General features: G+C 32.3%; 1 protein-coding gene and 1 long non-coding RNA gene across 5 annotated transcripts in view; both read right to left on the bottom strand.

The window, feature by feature from the left end:
* Nucleotides 1-23,972, bottom strand: part of LOC127730032 (uncharacterized) — an 88,198-nt gene that overhangs the window by 11,925 nt on the left and 52,301 nt on the right. The gene's annotated exons all lie outside the window — the stretch shown is intronic.
* LOC127730013 (band 7 protein AGAP004871-like) overlaps nucleotides 1-23,972 on the bottom strand; it is a 69,815-nt gene that overhangs the window by 7,237 nt on the left and 38,606 nt on the right. For all 4 annotated transcript variants that reach the window (XM_052238058.1, XM_052238057.1, XM_052238056.1 and 1 more), the window contains exons 3-5: nucleotides 18,283-18,355; nucleotides 16,527-16,609; nucleotides 14,706-14,909 (exon numbers count right to left, since the gene is read on the bottom strand). In XM_052238058.1, the coding sequence (XP_052094018.1) occupies nucleotides 14,706-14,909; nucleotides 16,527-16,609; nucleotides 18,283-18,355 (360 nt within the window). The remainder of the gene's footprint in view (nucleotides 1-14,705; nucleotides 14,910-16,526; nucleotides 16,610-18,282; nucleotides 18,356-23,972) is intronic.

Genomic DNA, 23,972 nt, shown 5'->3' with positions numbered 1-23,972 from the left:
GCTAGATTTGGATTATGGAGCTCCTATATATTACTTCACATGACATAAGGAATGTTCTTTAAACTGCAACTGTGCTATTTGTGTGATCAAATTGTATTGACCATATAAAAATTTGTGATATACAGCCATTGTTTTTTTCTATTTCTCTTTATTTGAAAAAAAAAAAAAGAAAATCACATAAATGACTCTGCCCTTTTCAAAACAGGATTTCATTGGACTATATCTTCTGCCTAAACATGATTCTTTTCTACATGTTACCTAGAACGGGAAATTCTGGATAAAAGTAGGTGGAATACAAGGAAGAAGGTACTGATAAAGAAAACTTTTCAAATTTGGCATCAGAAACCTTTTTTTTGCATAACACATCCTTTTTGACTTATATCATGTAGATGCAATACATATTATGAGACATGATTTCATTTGCAATACAATGTGTATCACAATACTGTTAGTTGGGATTGATATTGACTTAAAATTTGTGAATTGATTTATGTTCTAGATAGAAATTGTGAATAAAAATAATGTGTGCTATATGGTCCACTGCTCCTTTGAATGCCATAAATTTGAGAAAAAAAAATTGTAAATTTTAATGATATTTTTATCATTCTTATTTTTGTAATAAATATGTGTATAACATGCACAAAAAGAAATAACTTTTAATCTGTACTTCTAAAAATGAAAAAGAAGAGGAGAGTTGACTCTCAAGTCAATGTGCCTGTCCAAAGCCAAAAACACCATTAATGGTGGTCCCTTTTTTAATATGGTACTGTTTTTGGCCCTATAAAGAATATGTTGTTGATGGCAGATTTTCTCAACTTGGTTAGACAAGGGCCAATTAAGACTTTGGCATTTGCTACTGTTGAAGACACAATGTTGACCTTTAAATGTCCTCCTGCTTTACTGTGTTACTATATTGTGGCAACGTTTTATGATTGCCATAAGATTTAACAATGCTTTGGTAAATCATTACCTTCTTACACAAACCTGTAAACTATGTGTATAAGCCATATATTTGTAGATATAGATTGTCTGCACACTGCCTTAACATTGAAACCTGTAGATTTTGTAATATTGAAAGAGAAAACAGAATATGTGATAAACATCTGATTGAAGATGAATACCATTATATTTTAGTATGTGACAAATATTTTGATATAAGGCAAAAATATATAAAACCATTTTATTGGAAAAAACCATCTTGTTATAAATTTATACAATTATTGTCTGTTCATAACAATAAAGAGCTTAACAATCAAGGTAAATACCTTTATTTAGCTGATAAGATTTGTTATTCATAATATAATGCTCATATTTCATTATTTATATTATTTGTTGCCATTTTGATGATTCAATGATTCAAACTGTTTGTAATTGTAAAACACATATGTAATTATTCACTGATGCTATTATATTTGTATATGTAAATTCTATAAGCTGTATTGCTTTTGAGTAAAAGATTATTACTATAAATACTCCCAATATTCAAATTGGCATAAAATTAGAACATTATTATTATAAAAAATGGTTTCTTAATTCATATAAATAAATGGATTATGCCTTCCAAGATTGAATATAAGTTGTTAAGGAATTTATCATCAAAATTAAAATAAAATGCTATGCTGGGCGCAGCTTGATACGACCGCAGAGGTCGAACCCTGAACAGTTGGGGCAAGTATGGACACAACATTCAAGCTTGATACAGCACTGAATTTGGATTGTAATTAAATATTTGACACAGCATGGGTTTCTGACACAGAATGAATGTGGTCTAAGAACTTAAAAAATTTTAATTTACCTATTCAAACCATATCATTATTATTTGCTTTTATATATAAATCAGAAATAACCAATTTAAAAATGGAAAATTTTAAAGAAAAAAAAAGGAAAAAAAAGGAAAAATTAATCCCCCCCCCCAATTTTTTGAACCCCCTTATAATTCATCACCCCCAAACTCAATCCCAGCCTTCCCTTTGAGGTATTGTACCTTGCAGTCAGGGCCTAATCTAGGATTTTGAAGAGGGAGAAGTGACTTCTCCTTCCATGAGAGAGAAGGGAGAAGTGGTCAATTTCTTGGAGAAGTGAGATTCCATTACCGTTTTGGTTGCATCGTGTTTTCATGCTTATCACTAAGGAAATTGTTTTATATTCAATAAAAGATACTTGCAGTTTTTTCATGTTATTGTACACAATGTATATATAGAAAGTTCTTAATAAAAAGGTTTAGACAATATATAGTTGTTATTTATTTATTGATACCATAATCAGTCAGGGATATAACTCTATAGGGTTATTACAGAAAAATAACATACATTTGTTATTGTGGACTAAAAAATTAAAGAACTGTGATAACATATGTATGTTACATGTTTCAAAGGGACAATATACATCACTAGTTTAGTTAAAATGCATACAAGTTCTATTGATATTACTATTGTCTTTATGTATACTTAACTATAGAAAGATATAACAGTTCATAGTTTGCCAATTTTGCATAGTACACCTATATGTTATTACAGAAAAAATATGCCTGTAATAACTAAAGGGTGTTATCACAGCTTCTCTTTATCACTCCAAAACATTTTCTCAGACATACATCATGCTTAATTACAATGTATTTTAATTTATTGTAAGAAATAATGACCAGAGCATGTAATGAGGTTCTGCACAAGCTTCCCAGTAATTCCCAAGTGTCTCATATAATAGGTTACATTCCTTTAATAACTAAGCTATGTTATTACAGCTAAGTTTATCCCTTATAAGCCTCGTCTCATTGATTTACTATGGTTAATCAAAAATGTATTAATTTGATTAGAAAATTAATTATCAAGGCTATGCATTTAGTTTCTGCGCAAAGTCTCAAGAGCTCCCTAGAGCCCATTATAAATTAAAATATTTTTGATTTATTTTACAAATAACAAACATATGTTATTGCTATGGCGCGGAATCAGGGTCAAAAATACTTATTTACGTATATACATAATTCGATTTACGTATATACAAAAATAATTACGTATATACGTAAATCGAATTACGTATATACAGAAATAATTCCGTATATACAGAAATCGAATTACGTATATACAGAAATAATTCCGTATATACATATATCGAATTACGTATATACAGAAATAATTACGTATATACAGAAATATTTATGTATACACAGAAAGATTTTTGCACATATGTTATTCAAATTATGTATTTACTTATTCCAGAGTATCAGCCAATCAAATCGTGTGTAACAGACTTTGTTAATTTTTCTTTTTATATTTTTGGGGTGGTTTTTTTTTGTGCGGAGATGGAGTAATATAATTAAATAATAACGTCATTGTGTGTAAATTGTTAAAAACATTTTTTTGTATGAATAAAATTTTATGCTATTCACTCCGATACTATATTCGTTAAGAAAATAGCGGATACAGAGCGACGAACAGATCGGCATTCCTTTCATAATTTTCTAAATGTGTGTGATGGCATAGTTCAGGATGTTGTCCGTTTGCTAAAATCAGACTGCAGGAACACAGATTATTTGGATTCTGCATTGTTACGACTCCAGACTGAAATTCAATAAAAAAAATTTATCTATGCTTTTTATCTTCATTATATTATAAAATTGAGAATGGAAATGGGGAATGTGTCAAAGAGACAACAACCCGACCAAAGAGCAGAAAACAGCTGAAGGCCACCAATGGGTCTTCAATACAGCGAGAAAATCCCGCACCTGGAGGCGTGCTTCAGCTGGCCCCTAAACAAAAATGTATACTAGTTCAGTGATAATGGACGCCATACTAAACTCCGAAATATATAAAAGAAACTAAAATTAAAAATAACACAAGACTAACAAAGGACAGAGGCTACTGACTTCGGACAGGCGCAAAAATGCAGCGGGGTTAAACATGTTTTTTGAGATCTCAACCCTCCCCCTATATCTCTAGCCAATGTAGAAAAAACAAACACACAACAATACGCACAGTAAAACTAAGTTTAACAGAAGTCTTAGTCCGATGTCAGAATAGGTAATAAAAGAAACTAAACAAAATCACAATGATACAATGTACATAAATTAACAAAGGACTACTAGCAGTTACTGACATGCCAGCTCCAGACCTCAATTAAACTGATTGAAAGATTATGTCTTCATCATTTGAATATCAAGCACAATCCATCCCCTTAGGGGTTTAGCATCATACCATCATAAAATATATGAAAAAAAAACATAACCCGTATCATGCCAACAACTGGTTTTAGAATAAAAGTGTTTATTTCCGATGCAAAGACCCTATAAGTAAATCAATATTAAAGCCAAAATATGCCATCTTTAATGACCTGACAACAGTATCGTAACTATATCCCTTCTTAATGATATAAAAAAGATGATGTGGTATGATTGCCAATGAGACAACTCTCCACAAGAGCCCAAAGACACAGAAATTAACAAATATAGGCCACCGTACGGCCTTCAACAATGAGCAAAGCCAATACCGCACAGTCAGCTTCAAAAGGCCTCGAAATTACAAATGTAGAACAATTCAAACGAGAAAACTAACGGCCTAATTTATGTACAAAAAATGAACGAAAAACAAATATGTAACACATCAACAAACGACAACCACTGAATTACAGGCTCCTGACTTGGGACAGGCACATACATACAGAATATGGCGGGGTTAAACCTGTTAGCGGGATCCCAACCCTCCCCCTAACCTGGGACAGTGCTGTAACAGTACAACATAAGAACGAACTATAAAAATCTGTTGAAAAAGGCTTAACTCATCAGAGGGATACAAACAGAAATACTACACAGAGTGGATGTGGCCGGGTACTTGTATATCCCAACAATAAAAAGACACTTAGTACAGATCAGAGAGTACTCGCAGTTACTAACAGCTAGTTCAAAGCCACTAACAACTTAAAAAATCATGCATCTAAGACTAAATTATCAATCCGTACACATCCAACATCCAATGGATTTAGTGTAAAGACGTCATAAACAGTCAGAGAAAAACATGACCTTGTGCAATGGCAAGATACAGGTATCGACAGATTGTAGATCCATGAATGTGTATATGTATATATCAATAATATTTAGTTTGCTTTAATTTACTGATAACAAAATCAATATTAATACCAATACAATCAATATTCAGTGATCTAATTACAGTGTTGAATTGGTAACCTTTTAGAATAAGTTTATTTAAAGGATCGATAAGTTTACCAGGATCGTTTCTAAATTTCTTGGCACGGTAAACAACATTTCCGTAAAAATGAGGATGTGTTATCCCGTTTGAAATAAGTTTTCTACAGGTACAACCAAACTTCAAAACCAAATCTTTATATCTATGGAAGAATTTAGTAAAGGTTTTAAGTAATTTGTGGTAACGAAATCCCTAGCTTAATAATTTACCAGTAATACATAGATTACGTTCTTTAAAATCAAAAACGTCACGACAGACACGGGCATAGCGAACGAGTTGTGAACTATAAACACCGTAAGATGGCGCCAAAGGAACATCACCATCCAAAAGGGGAAAATTAACAATAGGAAACGAAAAATCGTCCCCTTTGCCGTAAATTTTAGTGTGGAGTTTCCCGTGTAAAACCGAAATATATAAATCTAGGAAAGGACAGTTATTGCCGTTTAAATTTGATTTATTTAAAGTAAGTTTCTTTGGGTAAATTTCGGCAGTATATTTAGAAAATTCTTGATTATTTAACGAAATAATATCATCAAGATAACGGTAAGTGTTGTTGAATTTATCAATTAAATGCAATTTAGACGGGTCTTTACTGAGTCTGGTCATAAACTGTGATTTATAACAGTACAAAAACAAGTCTGCTATTAAAGGGGCGCAATTAGTTCCCATTGGAATACCTACAACCTGTCGATAAACTTTGTTGCCGAAACGTACATAAATATTATCAAGGAGAAAATTAACAGCTTCAATCATCTCATCACACCTCCAGTAAGTATATCTAGCATATTTACCTTTCTCATTAGAGAAGAAGGCTTTAAATGAGTTGCAGCAAATATATTTGCATTCAGATTTACCAAACGACCATTTAATTAAATAAGAAAACTTTTGTTTGATAAGATTGTGTGGAAGTGTAGTGTAAAGAGTAGAAAAGTCAAAACTGTCAACAGAATCAAAAGGACCATCAAAAGCACGTAATTTATCTAAAACATCCAAAGATTTTTTTACACGCCAAAAATAGTTAATTCCACAATTTTCATATATTTTATTACAATAGTTTATGATAAGCTCTTTGGTAGTAGTTAAGGAACTTGTTAAAAGCAGTGAAAGATTAGTTATAGAACACCTACTAGAGGCCGAGATAAAACGATATGCTATTGGTTTTTTGTGTAGTTTGGGTAACCAATACATATATTCTGTATGTATGTGCCTGTCCCAAGTCAGTAGCCTGTAATTCAGTGGATGTCGTTTGTTTATGTGTTACATATTTGTTATTCGTTCATTTTTTGTACATACATTCGGCCGTTAGTTTTCTCGTTTGACTTGTTTTACATTGTCATTTCGGGGCCTTTTATAGCTGACTATGCGGTATGGGCTTTGCTCATTGTTGAAGGCCGTACGGTGACCTATAGTTGTTAACTTCTGTGTCATTTGGTCTCTTGTGGAGAGTTGTCTCATTGACAATCATACCACATCTTCTTTTTTATATAGTAGGGACCTTCAAATGTTCAGAAGAAGCCTCAAGCTGTGATGTGGTTATGATATGTTTGTTTACTATATGACTCTCTATGGAGCACACGGACTCAGTTGAATGTAGATGAATTTAAGATTTCATTCTTAAGAACGTCCGTGTAGTATCTACGGCATACCACCACCACATTGTTGGCTGCTTTGTCGGCCGGTTCAAACACAAACCGCATTGAAAGTTCTTGAAGTTTATTTCTTATTCTGGAAATAGGCGTATTATGTACTCTTTTATTTATTTCTGAATTATTTTCAAAATGTGATATTCTATTATCTACAACATTCATACATTTATTTAAATAAGAATCAAGATATTTTTTATCAGATTTTTCCCGTTTACACCAATTTTTACAAAACGAGGAAAGAGCATCTTTGGTGACCTGACGACACTGTTTCCAATCTATTCTAGAAAGAGGACGATATTTTGGTCCTTTTTTCGAAAAGTTTTTAACCTCTCTGTCCTGGACGATATTGAGGTTCCCCGTAATAACATGGCCATAGGGAACATATCTAAACTTCGACGATACACAGTTAAAGGAGTACTATTTTCTACATTGGCGTCTGATGTTACCGACGTATAATTAAAAATTAAACTTCTGCTGGGTTTTTTGTATGTGTATGAAATAATAGGTGGTTCTGTGTTATCAAAATAGGGAGGTATACACTTTTGAACGGTAGAGTCATTAAATATAGATAAGTTGAGTTTGTTTAAAGGTTTTGTTAGCTTTTGGAGCGAATGCCGATATTTTTGTGCTTTGTAAAGAATATTACCATAAAAAATGGATGTGAAATACCCGAACGTATAAGATGTCTGCATGTTGATTTATATTTACGAATGATGTCCTTGTACCGATAATAAAATTTAGTAAATGTTTTGACTAGTTTGTGATATCGAAAACCCTGGTGTAATATTTTTTCAGTAATACATAAGTTTCTCTCGCTAAAATCTAATACGTTGTTACATACACGAGCGGATCGTACAAGTTGAGATATATAAACACAATAAGATGGTGACAAGAGAACGTCATCATCTAAAAATGGATAATTGACAATAGAAAATGAAAAATCATCTCTTTTATCATAAATTTTGGTATTGAGCTTCCCGTTATTGATATAGATATCAAGATCCAGGAAAGGGCAGTAGTCATTGTTAGTATTAGCTTTATTCAAAGTTAGTTCAACAGGATAAATTTCTTTAGTATACATACTGAAGCCGTCATTATTGAGGGCCAATTATAGTTTATTTGCATAATTTTTTTATTGAATGTATCTCTGAAAATATAAATTGTACATATTTCACTTTTAAGATGTGCAGATGCAGTTCAACGAGTTCCAAATTGCGTTAAAAATTTCATAAAAATCCAAAATTCCCGACTATTACATTTACACTTCGTCTTAATTTTGAAATAATAGTTGCCGCAGTCGTAACCCAGTCCCTTTTTTGATATGATCGTTGTCCTTAGAACGTCGGTCTGAAAAAAACTGTTATCTTGTGGAAGCTCATGTCCAAACAAGAACGCTAGCCACATCTTTTCTCGAGACCATCGTGACGAGATAATGATGAAGAAGCATTATAAGAGCTATAGTAGTGCTGTCGCAAATAAAAACAACATTACGACTTTGACAAATCATAATGATTAACTAAGAATTTCCTGACATCTTCGCCAAACTTGAAAAGCCGAATATTAAAATATGAATTTGATAATAAAAAATGTCAGTTTTGTATAGAGTGCACATGTTTTTTTGAAACCAAGGTAAAATATATCGGGAAAAAGGCAAGAATCAAAGCAGGACAAAGCATCAATAACTTGCTCAGCCCCTCCTGTAAAAAAAGTTATAATTTATGGCCTAGGAAGGCCTTCACGACGGGTGCGATTTATGAGGCAGGAGATGCTAACCCTTCCGGAGTACCTGTTCTCTTCCTCGGGTTTATGAGGGAGTTTGTGTTGTCCGAACATTTTTTTTTTGGCATTTGTGTTTTACGATTTTGTCTTGTATACCGATTGTTTGCTTTCGAATACTGGTTCTCTTATGGGTACTCAAGACTACGTTTGTCTCTTAGAAATGATGTATGCTATAACCCTTGTCTTATTAAGACGTTTGACAAAACATTTGATCGTTCAATTGGATAATAAAAGGATTTGCTCAAAACACAAGATTACAAATGTAAGCATCATGTTTAACATAATAATAATTCAATCAGCCGTTTCCCACTATCCGTTCCAATATCGTTTACAAATTCAAGAGCACAAAATCGACGTAGAAACAAGGATTTTAAATCTTTTATATACATATCCGTTTATGAACGGACTTTACATGTCTCATTAAAATTGAGCATGTCGTTTTATTATCTCACAACTTTGTGATTCAAGAAATTTTAAGTCACATAAAGATATAACAATTTGAAAAGAAAACCAAAAACATAATTTTTCTGATGGACAATTAGGACAGTGAAAAATAAGTACAGTGATTGATATGGATAAAATGGTTAAAATGACTTGAATAAACTCAAAACTATAGACGAAGTATAAAGAATAACTGTCACAGAAAATAGAGGGAATCTTCGACTTTGTGTATTGTGATTAAAAATTGATATCAATGCAGAAAATTTAATAGCCAATTAAAATGTTGATATAGAAAAAAATGGAATATTCGAAATGATGACTTTATTGACCGAATTTTGTGTGACGAGCTTTATTCTTTTAAACGAGATTTCTTATCATGTGTGCTGTACTTTTTTGTCTTGTATTTTCGTTTGTCTGTCCCTCCGATATAGAAAAACTACGTGTGTCTCAGAATGGTGTACTTGATAACTTATTCAGATATTTAATACATCAATACTGAATGAAGAAATAATAAACTATGAAATAAATATACAATCTATTTTATTATTTTGGCCAAATGATTGTACAGAAAAGCTCCAAGTGATTGTACCCTAAGCGAGCAAGCGATTGTACAGTCAATGAAATTTCCAACATAAAAAAATGGTTTATTTTCTTTTCTACTGAGACGATGGTTATCAAACTTTCAGAGTGGTTAGACTATATATCAGAAAAGAGTTAATTGTAAAAATTGTTGTAGTGACGATTATCTTTTTGCATTTTTTTTTAAATTTTATTCCCTGTTGATGGAGAATTTTAAGCGATTTACTCGAAGCTCAACCATTTAAGGGAAAACGTCTGGCTGCATATGTCGTTTTCGGTATTCGATTGGTCTAGATGTATATGTAGAATGTTTTCATTACCAAATCTTCAAGCAGAAACGTAATATTGTAACGTGTGCGTTAATCAAAACTTACATTCAGTAACTTGTTGTTTTTTCGATTGTCGGAGCCTCGCTTGAAAGTCTCCCGAATGACCAAAATATTAAAAAAACGTACAGTTCCGTTCCCACACTGTGACCATCTAGAGCCTTAAAATTGCACCTGTGACCTGCACATTTCTGAATGAACGATTGCAAAATGCAGGTGCAAAAAATCTTCCAAATGCATGGATATTAAAAAAGTTCTGTTGAATCTAGAAGTAATATCAAATTGAAATAACTCACCCGTCAAGTTTGTACATCTCGAAAAACAGTTGTTAACTTCATGCATATTAACTGAAAATTGATAGTGTATTAACTATTGATTGCCACCGTTCTCCTGACATATCATTGGAAGGAAAATGAAGAGCTTCTGACAAACGTATATAGTTATGTTTACGTCAAGGTCGTTAAATGATACGAAAAAAAACCTCAAAAAACTTAAGATTTTGCTAATATCAAACGATATCGAATTCACATAACTATCACCTGAAATAGAAATAAACGAAACAAAGATGGCTACAAGTTCGCGCAAAGACACAAATATCAAGCAAACATATACAAGTATACAAAGGAAATGGGATCCCTAGCCCTACCATTCCGAAAGAAAGGGGAACGAACATTACAAAATCAACCCAAAGCCCCCACCCATGGGACCCATCCTAAGTATGGTACTGGGGTTGGGGTTATTTTTGTCCATAGCCTTCTTTGGACTTCATTTCTTTCCTCTCGGGACAAACGGAGTGAGAGGGGAAACGTCACACTGATATATTTACAACTTTGATTCTAGTCAAGATAAGTTTGCACATCAAACTTTTTCAATACTAACCAAGAAATAGTTTTTAATAATATTTCATTGAACAGGATTATCATCGTGGTCTGTCTCCTCTGAAGCATGGAATACATGTCAAGGTAACCTACATTTGGAAGCAAGCCGCACACCCAAGTTACATGCTTGTAGGTTAACTGGTATCTGAGAACTAAGATTGGACGTGGACATGTACGCCGAGGGTACTCAAACAGTTCACCTTACTTCCTAAACATACTCATCTCATATTCAGTTTTTTGTTTTGTCAGTCAGTAAAATAATTGTAGAGTACACTATAAAAACGGCGTATAGGTAGCAGTTCTGGAAGAGGTTGGAAAAGTTTCAACAAATGCGTGTTTTCTGAACTTTCCGTTTCTATACAGCAACATATATCTCGTCATGGAGTCCACATTTCACAACTGATACTTTACACAAGGGCGTGCGTGCAGTACAAAGGATTCATAGATAGAGGACTATCTTTATCGAATAAGATATTTAAACAGAGTTACAGAAAATAACTTTAATATCCTCACTTAAAAATCTTATGGTCGCCATCACGATTTGGTTGAGCATTATGGAATGTCCATTTCACAAATGGTTATGGATGTGTTCCCGTTGTCGTACTCCTAGTCCGTCCTTCTTATAGTGACCATGCGGTATGGGCTTTGCTCATTGTTGAAGGCCGTACGGTGACCTATAGTTGTTAAAATCTGTGTCATTTGGTCTCTTGTGGAGAATTGTTTCATTGGCAATCATACCACATCTTCTTTTTTATATGACTTACTATCCGCTTTTATATTACATTTGGACAATGAGCTGGAAAAGTTTAACCTTCTCGAGCACCTGATTTCACTCTCGGTTTGTTTGAGAGTTTGAGTGTTCGCATTGTCCATGCTTTGGTTTTTAGTGTTTTCGGTGTTTGTGTTTCGTGTTTAATCCCACACCTTGTTATTTTGTCCTCGTCTGTTTTCCTGGAGGTGCCTTGTCCTTTGATCATGTTGTACGAGATTGTACTGTGACTTTGGTATGCTTCCTGCTATTTATGCCAATTAAACTGAATCAATACATTGCTTAATATTAAACTGGCAGTTCTAGAGAAGGTCAGTTTATTTACTTTAAAGTGCCACTTATTGTTATATCAAACTACAAATGTAATTAAAGCGTGTCTGTTGTCAAAATTAAGTGATTTTAAACATAAACAAACAAGCAAGCTAACAAAAAATATGCACCCAAAAAAAATTGAAAAAAACAACATAATACGTGAAAACCAATGTTCCCAGATATGATATTTTGCTGGTAAAATATGCTTATTTATTTTTTTTAATCCGGAATATATAAACGAGAGTACAATTGAAGCTGTTATGATTGTCTGTTCGTAGTCGCGCTTAATTCATTAAAAAACTTTCGAAATCGAATATTCCTCTCAAGGTTTTATTTGACAATATACATCTCTGATGTGTTTTTTGTTAAACATATGAGTTAATTTGCCTATTTTATGCATAAGTTTTATTGTTGCTGTTTTAACCTCCCACCCCCCCAAAACGAGAGTTAGATCCTGAACTGAAACCCGGAATCCGAACCCACGTAAATGGAAGAAAATGTCTCTCTCGGTTCTCATTAGTCATAGAAAAGAGAAATCATTGTTATAACAATGAATTTCATTGGCAGGTTGTATTGATGTCTAGTATACAAAAATATTAACGTATATACACAAAGAATTCCGTATATACGTAAATCGAATTCTGTATACACGTAAATTGATTTACGTATATACGTAAATCGAATTTCGTATATACATAATTATTTCTGTATATACGAAATTATTGACTTATATACATAATTATTTCTGTATATGCAGAATTCGATTTACGTATATACGGAATTCGATTTACGTATATACGTAAATCGAATTCTGTATATACAGAAATAATTCTGTATATACGTAAATAAGTATTTTTGACCCTGATTCCGCGCCATATATTGCAGATTTAGAAAATTTAAGGAATAAAGAGTAGACAACTCATGAAAGTATCTGTAATAACACACACAAGTTATTTTCTGTAATAACCCTATAGAGTTATATCTCTGACTGATAATGTGTTCTAAATAAAATTTGTTGATTGGGACATGAGGGAGTAGCCTAGTAGTATTATCATGATTATGATGCATTTAATTCATGTGCATCTGCCTCAATTTTTTTTTTAAAGTACAGAAAAAATATGACTCCCGGTTTACCTGACGAATTTGACATGACTGGGAATTTAATTTATATCACCACTTGTCATTATTTTGTAAAACATTATTGAATGTCCAGGACATTAAGTTAGTCAGTTGTAAATTGAGATTATCGTTAAAAATTGTAAGTCTATAAATGAAAATATCTTTCAATCGCATTTTAATTATGCAATAAAGAGCTAATTTCTATCATTTTTTTTAAAATATCATCCATATCAACGAAATGGTCGTGAGAAAAAATCCACTGATGATCACAATCTGGTCGAGTGTCGTACGTTTGCAATCACATTATCCATCAGCTGTCTTTCTACCTTTTATATTTCAATTTTTATTCAATCAATATAATAAATCTACCGTTTATTCCCCCCTTTACCTACCGAATAGTAAAATTGATCGACTCGTGTAAGTAATAAAAATAAAACAAATCAGCTGAGTGATACGCAACATCCTCAGATGAAAATCATCGTAAAATGATAACTTAACCAGACGGTCAGTTTTCTGTTTGAATAGTTTTGAATGTTATATCCGAGGATGTTCAAAGTCGCCGTTGTATTTATTTAATTTGATCGTTGACAGTATTAGTCCTGGGTCGTTTCGAAAATCTCGATTATCCTTGTCAGCCGCCATTTTTTTACCTGTGATATTTGTCAATCACAAGCTGTCTCCCTTTTACCTATTTTGATAGCGATTTGACTTCGCTATGAAGTCAGTTAGCCGGCGAGATTTAGCGATTTTCAAAATTCTTTGGCGACTTAAATCGTTATTTCGCCGGCAAGATTATGGCCTACTTGCAGTACAATTTCTGAGAGATCCATACACTTGAACACAAGTTATTGTCTGGAGACTAGAAAAATGCTTGTTTTTTGGCCCCTTTTTGGCCCCAAATTCCTAAATATTTAAGGCAATTACCCCCATACTCAAACCCAGCTTTCCCTTTGTGATATGGAACCTTGTAGTACAATTTCATAAAGATCCATACACTTACACACAAGCTATTGTCCTGAAACTAAAAAAATGGTTGTTTTTTGCCCCTTTTTGGCCCCTTATTCTTAAAATTTTGAGGCAATTACCCCCAAAATCAATCTCAGCCTTCCCTTTGTGGTATGGTACCTTGCAGTACAATTTCGGAGAGATCCATACACCTGAACACAAGTTATTGTCTGGAAACTAGAAGAATGCTTATTTTTGGCCCCAAATTTGGGTAATTACCCCCGAAATCAATTCCAGCTTTTCCTTTGTGATATGGAACCTTGTAGTACAATTTCAGAAAGATCCATACACTTACACACAAGTTATTGTCATGAAACTAGAAAAATGCTTGTTTTTTGCCCATTTTTTGGCCCCAATTCCTAAAATTTTGAGGCAATTACCCCCAAAATCAATCCAAGCATTCCCTTTCTGATATGGAATCTTGTGGTACAATGTCAGAGAGATCCATAAACTAACACACAAGTTATTGTCTGGAAGTTACAAAAATGCTTATTTTTGGCCCCTTTTTCCTTAATTGTTGGTACCATAACCCCCAAAATCAATCCCAACCTTCCTTTTGTGGTATTGAACCTTATGGTAAAATTTCATAGAGATCCATTCACTTAAACTAAAGTTAGAGTTCCTTCTGGTTAATAATTAACATATTTAAGTTTTACCTGCATAACATGACTGATGGATTCCCTGTCAGACAAAATCTCAGCGAGATTCTTTGTTCCAAGAACATTTCTGAGGGTAGTAGCGGCAAGAAGACGCGTTGACCTGTTAGAATCCTCTACATTTGTTATTGACATGGCTGCATTCTGTATCCTATAATACACAACAGCATCAACTGCCACTGTTACAGAATCTTTCGTCAAAACCTAATTAACAAAAATATAGGCTTAGTATGTTGTTACATGATATATTAGTTTAAAAATACACTTTTTGAAATATATGCATTCTATGGTATAACTCATTTTATTATATATTTAGTAGTAAATACATGTAAATTGTATGTGTAATACGATCAATGGCAATCCTGCTGTATCAGCCATCCGTGATAAGATCGATATCAGTCAAGGTTGCAATTAGGCTTTATCACTCCCTTAATCTGTATGACGTCACGTCATCGATATCAGTCACCATCACATGAAAAAAACATCTACCTGAGATATATAATAAAGTGTATATGATATCCCTTTTTCAATATCACACACCCTATCAGCCCTCAACTAATATAATCCCTCGAGCACAGCTCTTGGGATTATATTGGTGTCTCGGGTTGATACAGATGTGATATTGAAAAAGCCATATAATATACTCTATATACAGCACCAGTTAATAAATCATACCAATATCTTATCTTTTATAAACTGAATCATACAAAAGGAAAATAAATGGAGAATATGTCCCCATGGAAACAGATGATGCCCCCGCTTGCATACAACATTATAAAGGGACATAAATCAAGAACAATAAAAGTGACGCTACCCAAATTTGTACTTGATCTTAGTTTTGTGGTAATAAGTATTGTGTATAGGTTTCATGTTTGGTTGGGGCAAACTTAAGTTACAGAAAGAAAACTAAAAATTTTGCAATTTTTTTTATTTATAAAAGGGGCATAACTCAATAATGGTTAAAGTGACACTACCCAAATTCAACTTGATCTGTGTTTTATCAGTGGAAGGCAAAATTAAAAATTGCATTGTATAAAGCATTGATTGTAGTTGATTCAACTATAATCATGGACAAAGGAAGATAACTCCAATTTTAAAAATTACTTGAACAATGACATCATTGATATTTTAAAAAAAAAAAAGAAAAATTTAGCAATTTTTCCATTTGTAAAGGGGCATAACTCTAGAACAGTAAAAGTGACGCCACCAAAATTTAAACTTGATCTGTGTATTGTGGTAATAAGCATTGTGTATAAGTTTCATAACATTTGGTTGAGGCAAACTTTAGAGAACGGAAATATAAAAATATAAAGGGGCATACCTCTAGAATGGTTAAAGTGACGCCACCAAAATTCAAACTTGATCTGTGTTTTGTGGTAATAAGCATTGTGTATAAGTTTGATAACATTTGGTTGAGGCAAACTTAAGTTAGAGAACGGAAACCAATTTTGGAACGTACGGACAGACGGACAAGGGCAAAACTTAATGCCCCCTCCGCTTCGGCGGGGGCATAAAAAAGTAGATCACCACCATTATTAACTTGAATTAACAGTAAAGAGTGTCTTTATGGGGTCTTCATTTTTATTCTTTATCTTTTAGACAATTCTAGTCTTTATTCTTTATCTATTTTGACCATTATTCTCTCTTTATATGTTAGAACCCTATTACATGTACTGTCTATTCTTTTTCTTTTTTGTCTATTTTTCTTTTTTTCTTTAAATGTTATTTCACCTCATGAGAAGCAGTTAAGTATATAAGCCTTGTATTAATATTGCCTATTGAATTTGAAGAGGAATGTAGTAGGCCTTAATGTTATGTTACCTCTTGTGGGGGAACATCAAAAGATACTGTCCTCATGTCCACCTTTGTATAGGAATCTATACAGGGTATGATGAAAAACAGACCTATAAAGATAAAATAATCATAATCAGATATCAAAATGTTACCTCCCACGAGGGAACAGCAAATGACATTGTTCACAAGTCAATCATGGTTAAGGAATCTATAAACAGAATAGTGAAGATAAAACTAAAACTACCAAGCTACACACGTGTAGAAAACTTTGTTTAGAATAGCACTGTAGTGTAGCTGTAATTCTACAAACCAAGCTGTTAATATTCTAATTGTTGTGAAAAATACTATGAAGTAAATCATCTTTTGTCTAAGAGTAATGGTCTAATAGCTTCATAAACAAGTCGTTATTGACAATTCAGGATTCACCCTTCTTCTCAGGATGCATAAATAAATTTTTGAACAAAATTATTTGAAATACAATTTGTTTCACATCTCCCTACCTAAAGTTACCCATCACAAAGTTTGTATCTACATACATGTAACTATCCACCAAAAAACTCCCTACTCAGAAACTTTAAATTTTCCATATCCCATTAAAATTATATAATTTAAATTGTTGATTCACAAGCATTAGTGATCTCTTGATATTTCCAATATCCTGAACTTGAATTCCATGGTGAAAAAAAACATATAGGCAAATACCTGTGTTTAAAGTAATTGCAAATGGCTGATATTTTTGTTCAAGCATATTGTTTTTCTTAAATTGTTCAACATTTCACAGCGGTATAACACGTTACTTTAATTATTCTTCCCTTAGTTTATTTTTTTTGTATTTACATTGTATCATAGATCAAATTTATTTGTTCAGTGTATGTTCACTGGTGTTAAAATGTCTTTTGATTGAGTTAAGCCATTTCAATTGATATTTTATAGTGTGTCTTTCTATGTTGTGATGTTACACTATTGTTTCAGATAAGGGTAAAGGTTTCGTACCATTAAAACGTTTAAACCCTCTGCAATTGTTTGCACCTGTCCTAAGTCAGGAATCTGATGTTCAGTAGTTGTCGTTTGTTGATGTGGTTCATAAGTGTTTCTCGTTTCCGTTTTTTATATAGATTAGACCGTCGGTTTTCCCGTTTGAATGGTTTTACACTAGTAATTTTTCAGGCCCTTTATAGCTTTCTGTTTGGTGTGAGCCAAGGCTCTGTGTTGGAGACCGTACTTTGACCTATAATGGTTTACTTTTATAAAATTTGACTTGGATGGAGAGTTGTCTCATTGGCACTCATACCACATCTTCTTATATCTAAAAACCAAAGTTATTTTTGATATGAGTTTAAATTTCAGTATCTACATGCTTGGTACTATACTGAGTAAAAAAAATTAGCAACAAATATTTTAATTTCATATTTCTAAAAAAATGTATGCTTTTAAACAAAACAATAAATAAATTATTGCAAAAAAGAAAATAAATCATAAGGTTCAATATTACTATACAGAAACAGTATTAAAAATGTATTTCCACAACTTGGGAAATTTGTAATTTAAAGCTTTATAATCAAAATACATGTTGCTAAACTTTTTTTACTCAGTATATTTCACAGATGCATTATCAGTGAGCAAGAACAAAAACAGTAGTTTTTTTGTTAAACTAAAGAACTTGTGGGAATAAAATTATCTTTTGTCTTTTCTGAGCAGGTTAATCTACCCCCCCCCCCCCCTCTTTTTGTGTCATATTGGCTTCATTGGAAACTGCATTGTTGTGTTGCTGTTTCTATTTTACCTGGTCCCTTAGCACCACCTGATACCAGTCTACCAAGTCGGAATATCACTGCTCTTTCATATTCTTGAACAACCTGAAACAAGAAATTTTGAAGTTTGGTTGACATCGATGTAAAGATTTTTTTCCTGTGTACATATATACATGATAAGTAAATATACATGTCCACAGGGGCTAGTATCACAGATATTTTTGGATCCGAAATATATCAGTCAACTGGTATGCATTCTACATTGTATAGAACACATACCAATTTACTGACATATATTTCCGACCTAAAACCATCTATGATACAAGCTCCTGTGACATGTCCTGAACAATTACTGACTTTAAAGCTGACATTCTTAAATACTTAAGAATATACATTTACCATCATAGTTTAACTGAACACTGATTTTTTTTACACATTCTATCACTCAAATTCAAAAAGAAATTCAGAATAATGTAGATAAGAAATGTTTGTAATGTTGTTATCATTCCAAAAATTGCAATGAGATGTGTTTTGCAAAATTAAAACTTACAATGTAAAATTTGTTAGCATTTCCTCAAGTCATAATAATCTATCTCATTTTTGTCCATTGTTTAACAAATACACATCACAATAAAATGCTTCGCTGGGCGCAGCTTGATACGACCGCAGAGGTCGAACCCTGAACAGTTGGGGCAAGTATGGACACAACATTCAAGCTTGATACAGCTCTGAATTTGGATTGTGATTAAATATTTGACACAGCATAGGTTTCTGACACAGAAAGAATGTGGTCAAAGAACTTGAATTTTTTTAATTTACCTATTATGGTCCAATGTCCAAAATCAAAATACATGGTTAGATTCAGCATATCAAAGAACCCCATATATTCAATTTTTGTTGAAATCAAACGTCAAAGTTTAATTTTGGACCCCAACTTGGACAAACTTGAAAACTGGGCCCATAATAAAAAATCTAAACACATGTTGAGATTCAGCATATCAAAGAACCCCGAGAATTCAATTTTTGTTAAAATTAAACTAAGTTTCATTTTGGACCCTTTTGACCTCAATATAAACTAATTTGATAGCAAGGCTCACAAATAAAAAATCTAAATACATGGTTAGATTCAGCATATCAAAGAACCCCATATATTCAATTTTTGTTGAAATAAAAAAAAGTTTAATTTTGGACCCCAACTTGGACAAACTTGAAAACTGGGCCCATAATCAAAAATCTAAACACATGTTTAGATTCAGCATATCAAAGAACCCAAAGAATTCAATTTTTGTTAAAATCAAACTAAGTTTAATTTTGGACCCTTTGGACCTTAATGTAGACCAATTTAAAAAACGGGACCCAAAATTAAAAATCTAAAAACACGGTTAGATTTGGAATATCAAAGAACCCCAATAATTCAGTTTTTGATGAAATCAAACAAAGTTTAATTTTGGACCCTTTTGACCTCAATATGAACCAATTTGATAGCGGGGCCCACAAATAAAAAATCTAAATACATGGTTAGATTCAGCATATCAAAAAACCCCATATATTCAATTTTTGTTGAAATCAAACAAAGTTTTATTTTGGACCCCAACTTGGACAAACTTGAAAACTGGGCCCATAATCAAAAATCTAAACACATGTTTAGATTCAGCATATCAAAGAACCCAAAGAATTCAATTTTTGTTAAAATCAAACTAAGTTTAATTTTGGACCCTTTGGAACTTAATGTAGACCAATTTAAAAAACAGGACCCAAAATTAAAAATCTAAATACACGGTTAGATTTGGAATATCAAAGAACCCCAATAATTCAATTTTTGATGAAATCAAAAGAAGTTTAATTTTGGTCCCTTTTGACCTTAATATGAACCAATTTGATAGCGGGGTCCACAAATAAAAAATCTAAATACATGGTTAGATTCAGCATATCAAAGAACCCCATATATTCAATTTTTGTTAAAATCAAACAAAGTTTAATTTTGGACCCCAATTTTGACCAACTTGAAAACTGGGCCAAAAATCAAAAATCTAAATACATGTTTAGATTCAGCATATCAAAGAACCCCATATATTCAATTTTTGTTAAAATCAAACAAAGTTTAATTTTGGACCCTTTGGACCTTAATGTAGACCAATTTGAAAACAGGACCCAAAATTAAAATTCTAAATACACGGTTAGAATCGGCATAACAAATAAATAAATGTGGTCAAAGATTTTACAAATCTAATGCGCCATACTGTGCAATTAAAGATTACTTCTTGAAATTTTTCAATATTTGAAATTTGAAAAAAAAATAATATTTGAAGAATAATTCTTTTTAAATTTTATGAAATCTGAAATGAGAAAAAATTGACCCCCCACAATTTCTTTTTACCCCCCCCCCCCCCCTTTTTTCCCCCAAAAAATTCTTTCCCTCAAGATATGGTCATAATCTCAATTCAAATTTCCAATGGAGTTTGCAACCATAATTACCCATTTAAATTTACCATAGTGCTAACTTAATCTATTTTATAATAGAATTTAAAATATAGTGTCAAATCTTTCATATGGATTTTTTGGTAAAAAAATAGTTGCAACATTTGCAGATATTTTTACTGGTCTTCCTTTATAAATATGCATTTCTTTAAACATAATTTAAAAGCAGTGTAAGGGAAGTAACCAAAACATTGTATTTGGATTACCTCCCTTACACTGTTTTAAATTATCTTAATTGTTCATTAACTATTACTTTATACATAATTTAAAAGCAGTGTAAGGGAGGTAATTTCAATGATGTATTTGATTTATCTCCATTACACTGCTTTAAATTATGTTTTGTACTAAAGTATTTGTCCATTAACCAGGACAACCTTGTTTTCCCCCTTTTTTGCCCCTAATTCCTAAACGGTTTGAGCCATAACCCCCCAAAGCAAATCCTAACCTAAAAACTTTTTGCGGTCATATAATAATAATTACACATAAAAATGTCTGTATTTACAGTACAAAAGCAGCAAGAGTTCAAACCAGGAAATACCAAGCAACCAAGGGTAAACAATTTCTAAACAAGGCTTGGTTGAGTAAGAGGTTAAAGGAAATTTTACCTTCAAGGAAGTCTGTAAAACACAGAAGAAAAAAATATGAAATATCTGAAGTTTCCTATCACTACAAACTGCTCAGAGTCTGAAAAGACCAGTTTTTGTGCTCGACCAGTAAAGTCGAGCACAAATTTTACTCGACTAGACTCGACATTGTCTCGACAGAACTTAACTGTACTCGACTGTGGTCTCGACTTTACTTAATAAGTCTGATTCAGTAATTTATGATCTTGGTGTAGTCTGAAATGGTCTCGACCAAGGCTCGACCAGTCTTGACTCAGTCTCGACTCGGTCTCGACTTGTCTCGACTGGTCTGAATCAGCCCATCTAATTAAATTAAATATTGATCTTACAAAATTCCAGGTTATTTGGTAGTTGGTTCGTTGCTGGGAAATTAAAGAAGTAAATTAATAGGTAAAAAAAAGCAAGAATTTTCAGTTTTGATTAAATTCAGATAGTCATCTTTAATTATTTCTGTAAATTTTTCAAATCAACTTGGATTTTCATAAAACTATACAGCTATCTCAATTATACATTGATCTTACTGAATCCCAGGTCGTTATGTAGTTTGGTGCATTGCTGTCAAATTTTAGGATTTAATTAATAGGTAAAAAAAGCTAGAATTTTCAGTGGGACTGAATTCAGCCAGTCAACTTTAAATTTGTTTATTATTTTTTCAAATTAACTTGGATTTTCATAAAAACTATACAGCTTTCTCAGTTGTATATTGATCTTTCCGAATTCCAGGTTGTTATGTTGTTTGGCATATTGCTGTCATATTTAAAGATTTAATTAATCAAGGTAAAAAAATCTAGAATTTTCAGTTTGGACTAAATTCAGATAGTCATCTTCAATTTTTTTTATAACTGGTTCAAAGCAACTTGGATTTTCATCAAAATCTACAGCTATCGCAAGATCTCCATTATATATTTATCTTACAAAATACCAGGTTATCTGTTAATTTGGTTTATTGCTGTCAAATTAAAATATTTCAGCCTTTTTACCCTATACCTAAGTCATTAAATTTGACAGCAACACACCAACATACAAAACAATCTGGCATTTTGTAAGATAAATATATAATTAAGATTTGAAAAAAGTTTTAAAATTTTAAAAATGCCACCTTTGTTTTGTTAAAACAAGAATTTAATATAATCATGATACTAGAACTTTCATAGGAATCCTTGATAACCTTTTAAAATAATTTTTGTCAAAATTAAAGACATGGTATACAAGAAGCACTTTAATAAGGTTTAATTACATCAGTATATGTGTGTTTTACAGGTAAAAAGAACGCCCTATTTTTCTTAAACTCGTGTATTACTTATCTAGTGAATGCAAAAGGCCTTGCGATTTAAGTTAAACAGGATGTTGCAATTTTGAATGAATGTTATTTAGAATTTAATACTCTCGGACCAGGTTGTGATCTTTTTAATGAGTTTGCCCCAAGCAGGAGATATTACTTTATACTTCACCACTAATCAGAAGAACAATTTTATTAATTTCTTTAATTGTTTATCCGCTTTTGATATATGTTATATATACTATATCCCAAATTATAATAATAGATATATTTCTAATATAAGGTTACGGGTGCAGAATTTTCTCGCTGTGTTGAAGACCCTTTGGTGGCCTTCATGTGTTGTCTGCTCTTTGGTCAGGTTGCTGTCTCTTTGACATATTACCCATTTCCATTCTCAACTTTATTAAACAATTTCATTGATTTTGTTGGCTGTTGTTACCTCATTAAAAAGATAATTAATTATATAACTATATAACTATTGTGTATAATCATGAAACCTATGTAGTTTAATTTATTTGACAGTTTTAAACCAAATTAACAAATAACCTGGTATTTTTTAAGATAATTATATAATGGAGATAGCTGTAGATTTTGATGAAAACCCAATTTGCTTTGAAATAGTTATAAAAAAATTTAAATTCTTGCTTTTTTTTACCTATTACTAGTAATTAAATCCTTATATTTGACAGCAATACACCAAACTACATAACGACCTGGGATTCAGTAAGATCAGTATTAATAGTTGAGATAGCTGTATAGGTTTATGAAAATCCAAGTTGATTTGAAAAAGTTATAGAAATAATTAAAGATGACTATCTGAATTTAATCAAAACTGAAAACTCTTGCTTTTTTTACCTATTAATTAATTTCTTTAATTTCACAGCAACGAACTAACTACCAAATAACCTGGAATTTTGTAAGATGAATATTTAATTTAGTTAGATAGGCTGATTCAGACCAGTCAAGACTAAATTTGAAGGTCAAGAATAGTTGAGACAGGTCGAGACTGAGTCAAGACTGGTCGAGACAGGTCGAGACTGAGTCAAGACTGGTCGAGACAGGATGAGACAGGGTAAGACTGGTCGAGCCTTGGTCGAGACCATTTCAGACTACACCAAGATCATCAAGTACTGAATCAGACTCATTAAGTAAAGTCGAGACCAAAGTCGAGTACAGTTAAGTACAGTTAAGTACTGTCGAGACAAAGTCGAGTCTAGTCGAGTAAAATCTGTGCTGGACTTTATTGGTCGAGCACAAAAACTGGTCTTTTCAGACTCTGAGCAGTTTGTAGTGTATTTACCATCTGTACCTTCAGTTATTACAGAGAATGTTTTGTAGATCA

This window comes from Mytilus californianus, unplaced genomic scaffold (assembly GCF_021869535.1).
Source record: "Mytilus californianus isolate M0D057914Y unplaced genomic scaffold, xbMytCali1.0.p SCAF_2, whole genome shotgun sequence".
NCBI lineage: Eukaryota > Metazoa > Mollusca > Bivalvia > Mytilida > Mytilidae > Mytilus > Mytilus californianus.
Note: the sequence above shows the minus strand (reverse complement) of the source record. Positions and strands in the feature narration are given on the sequence as shown.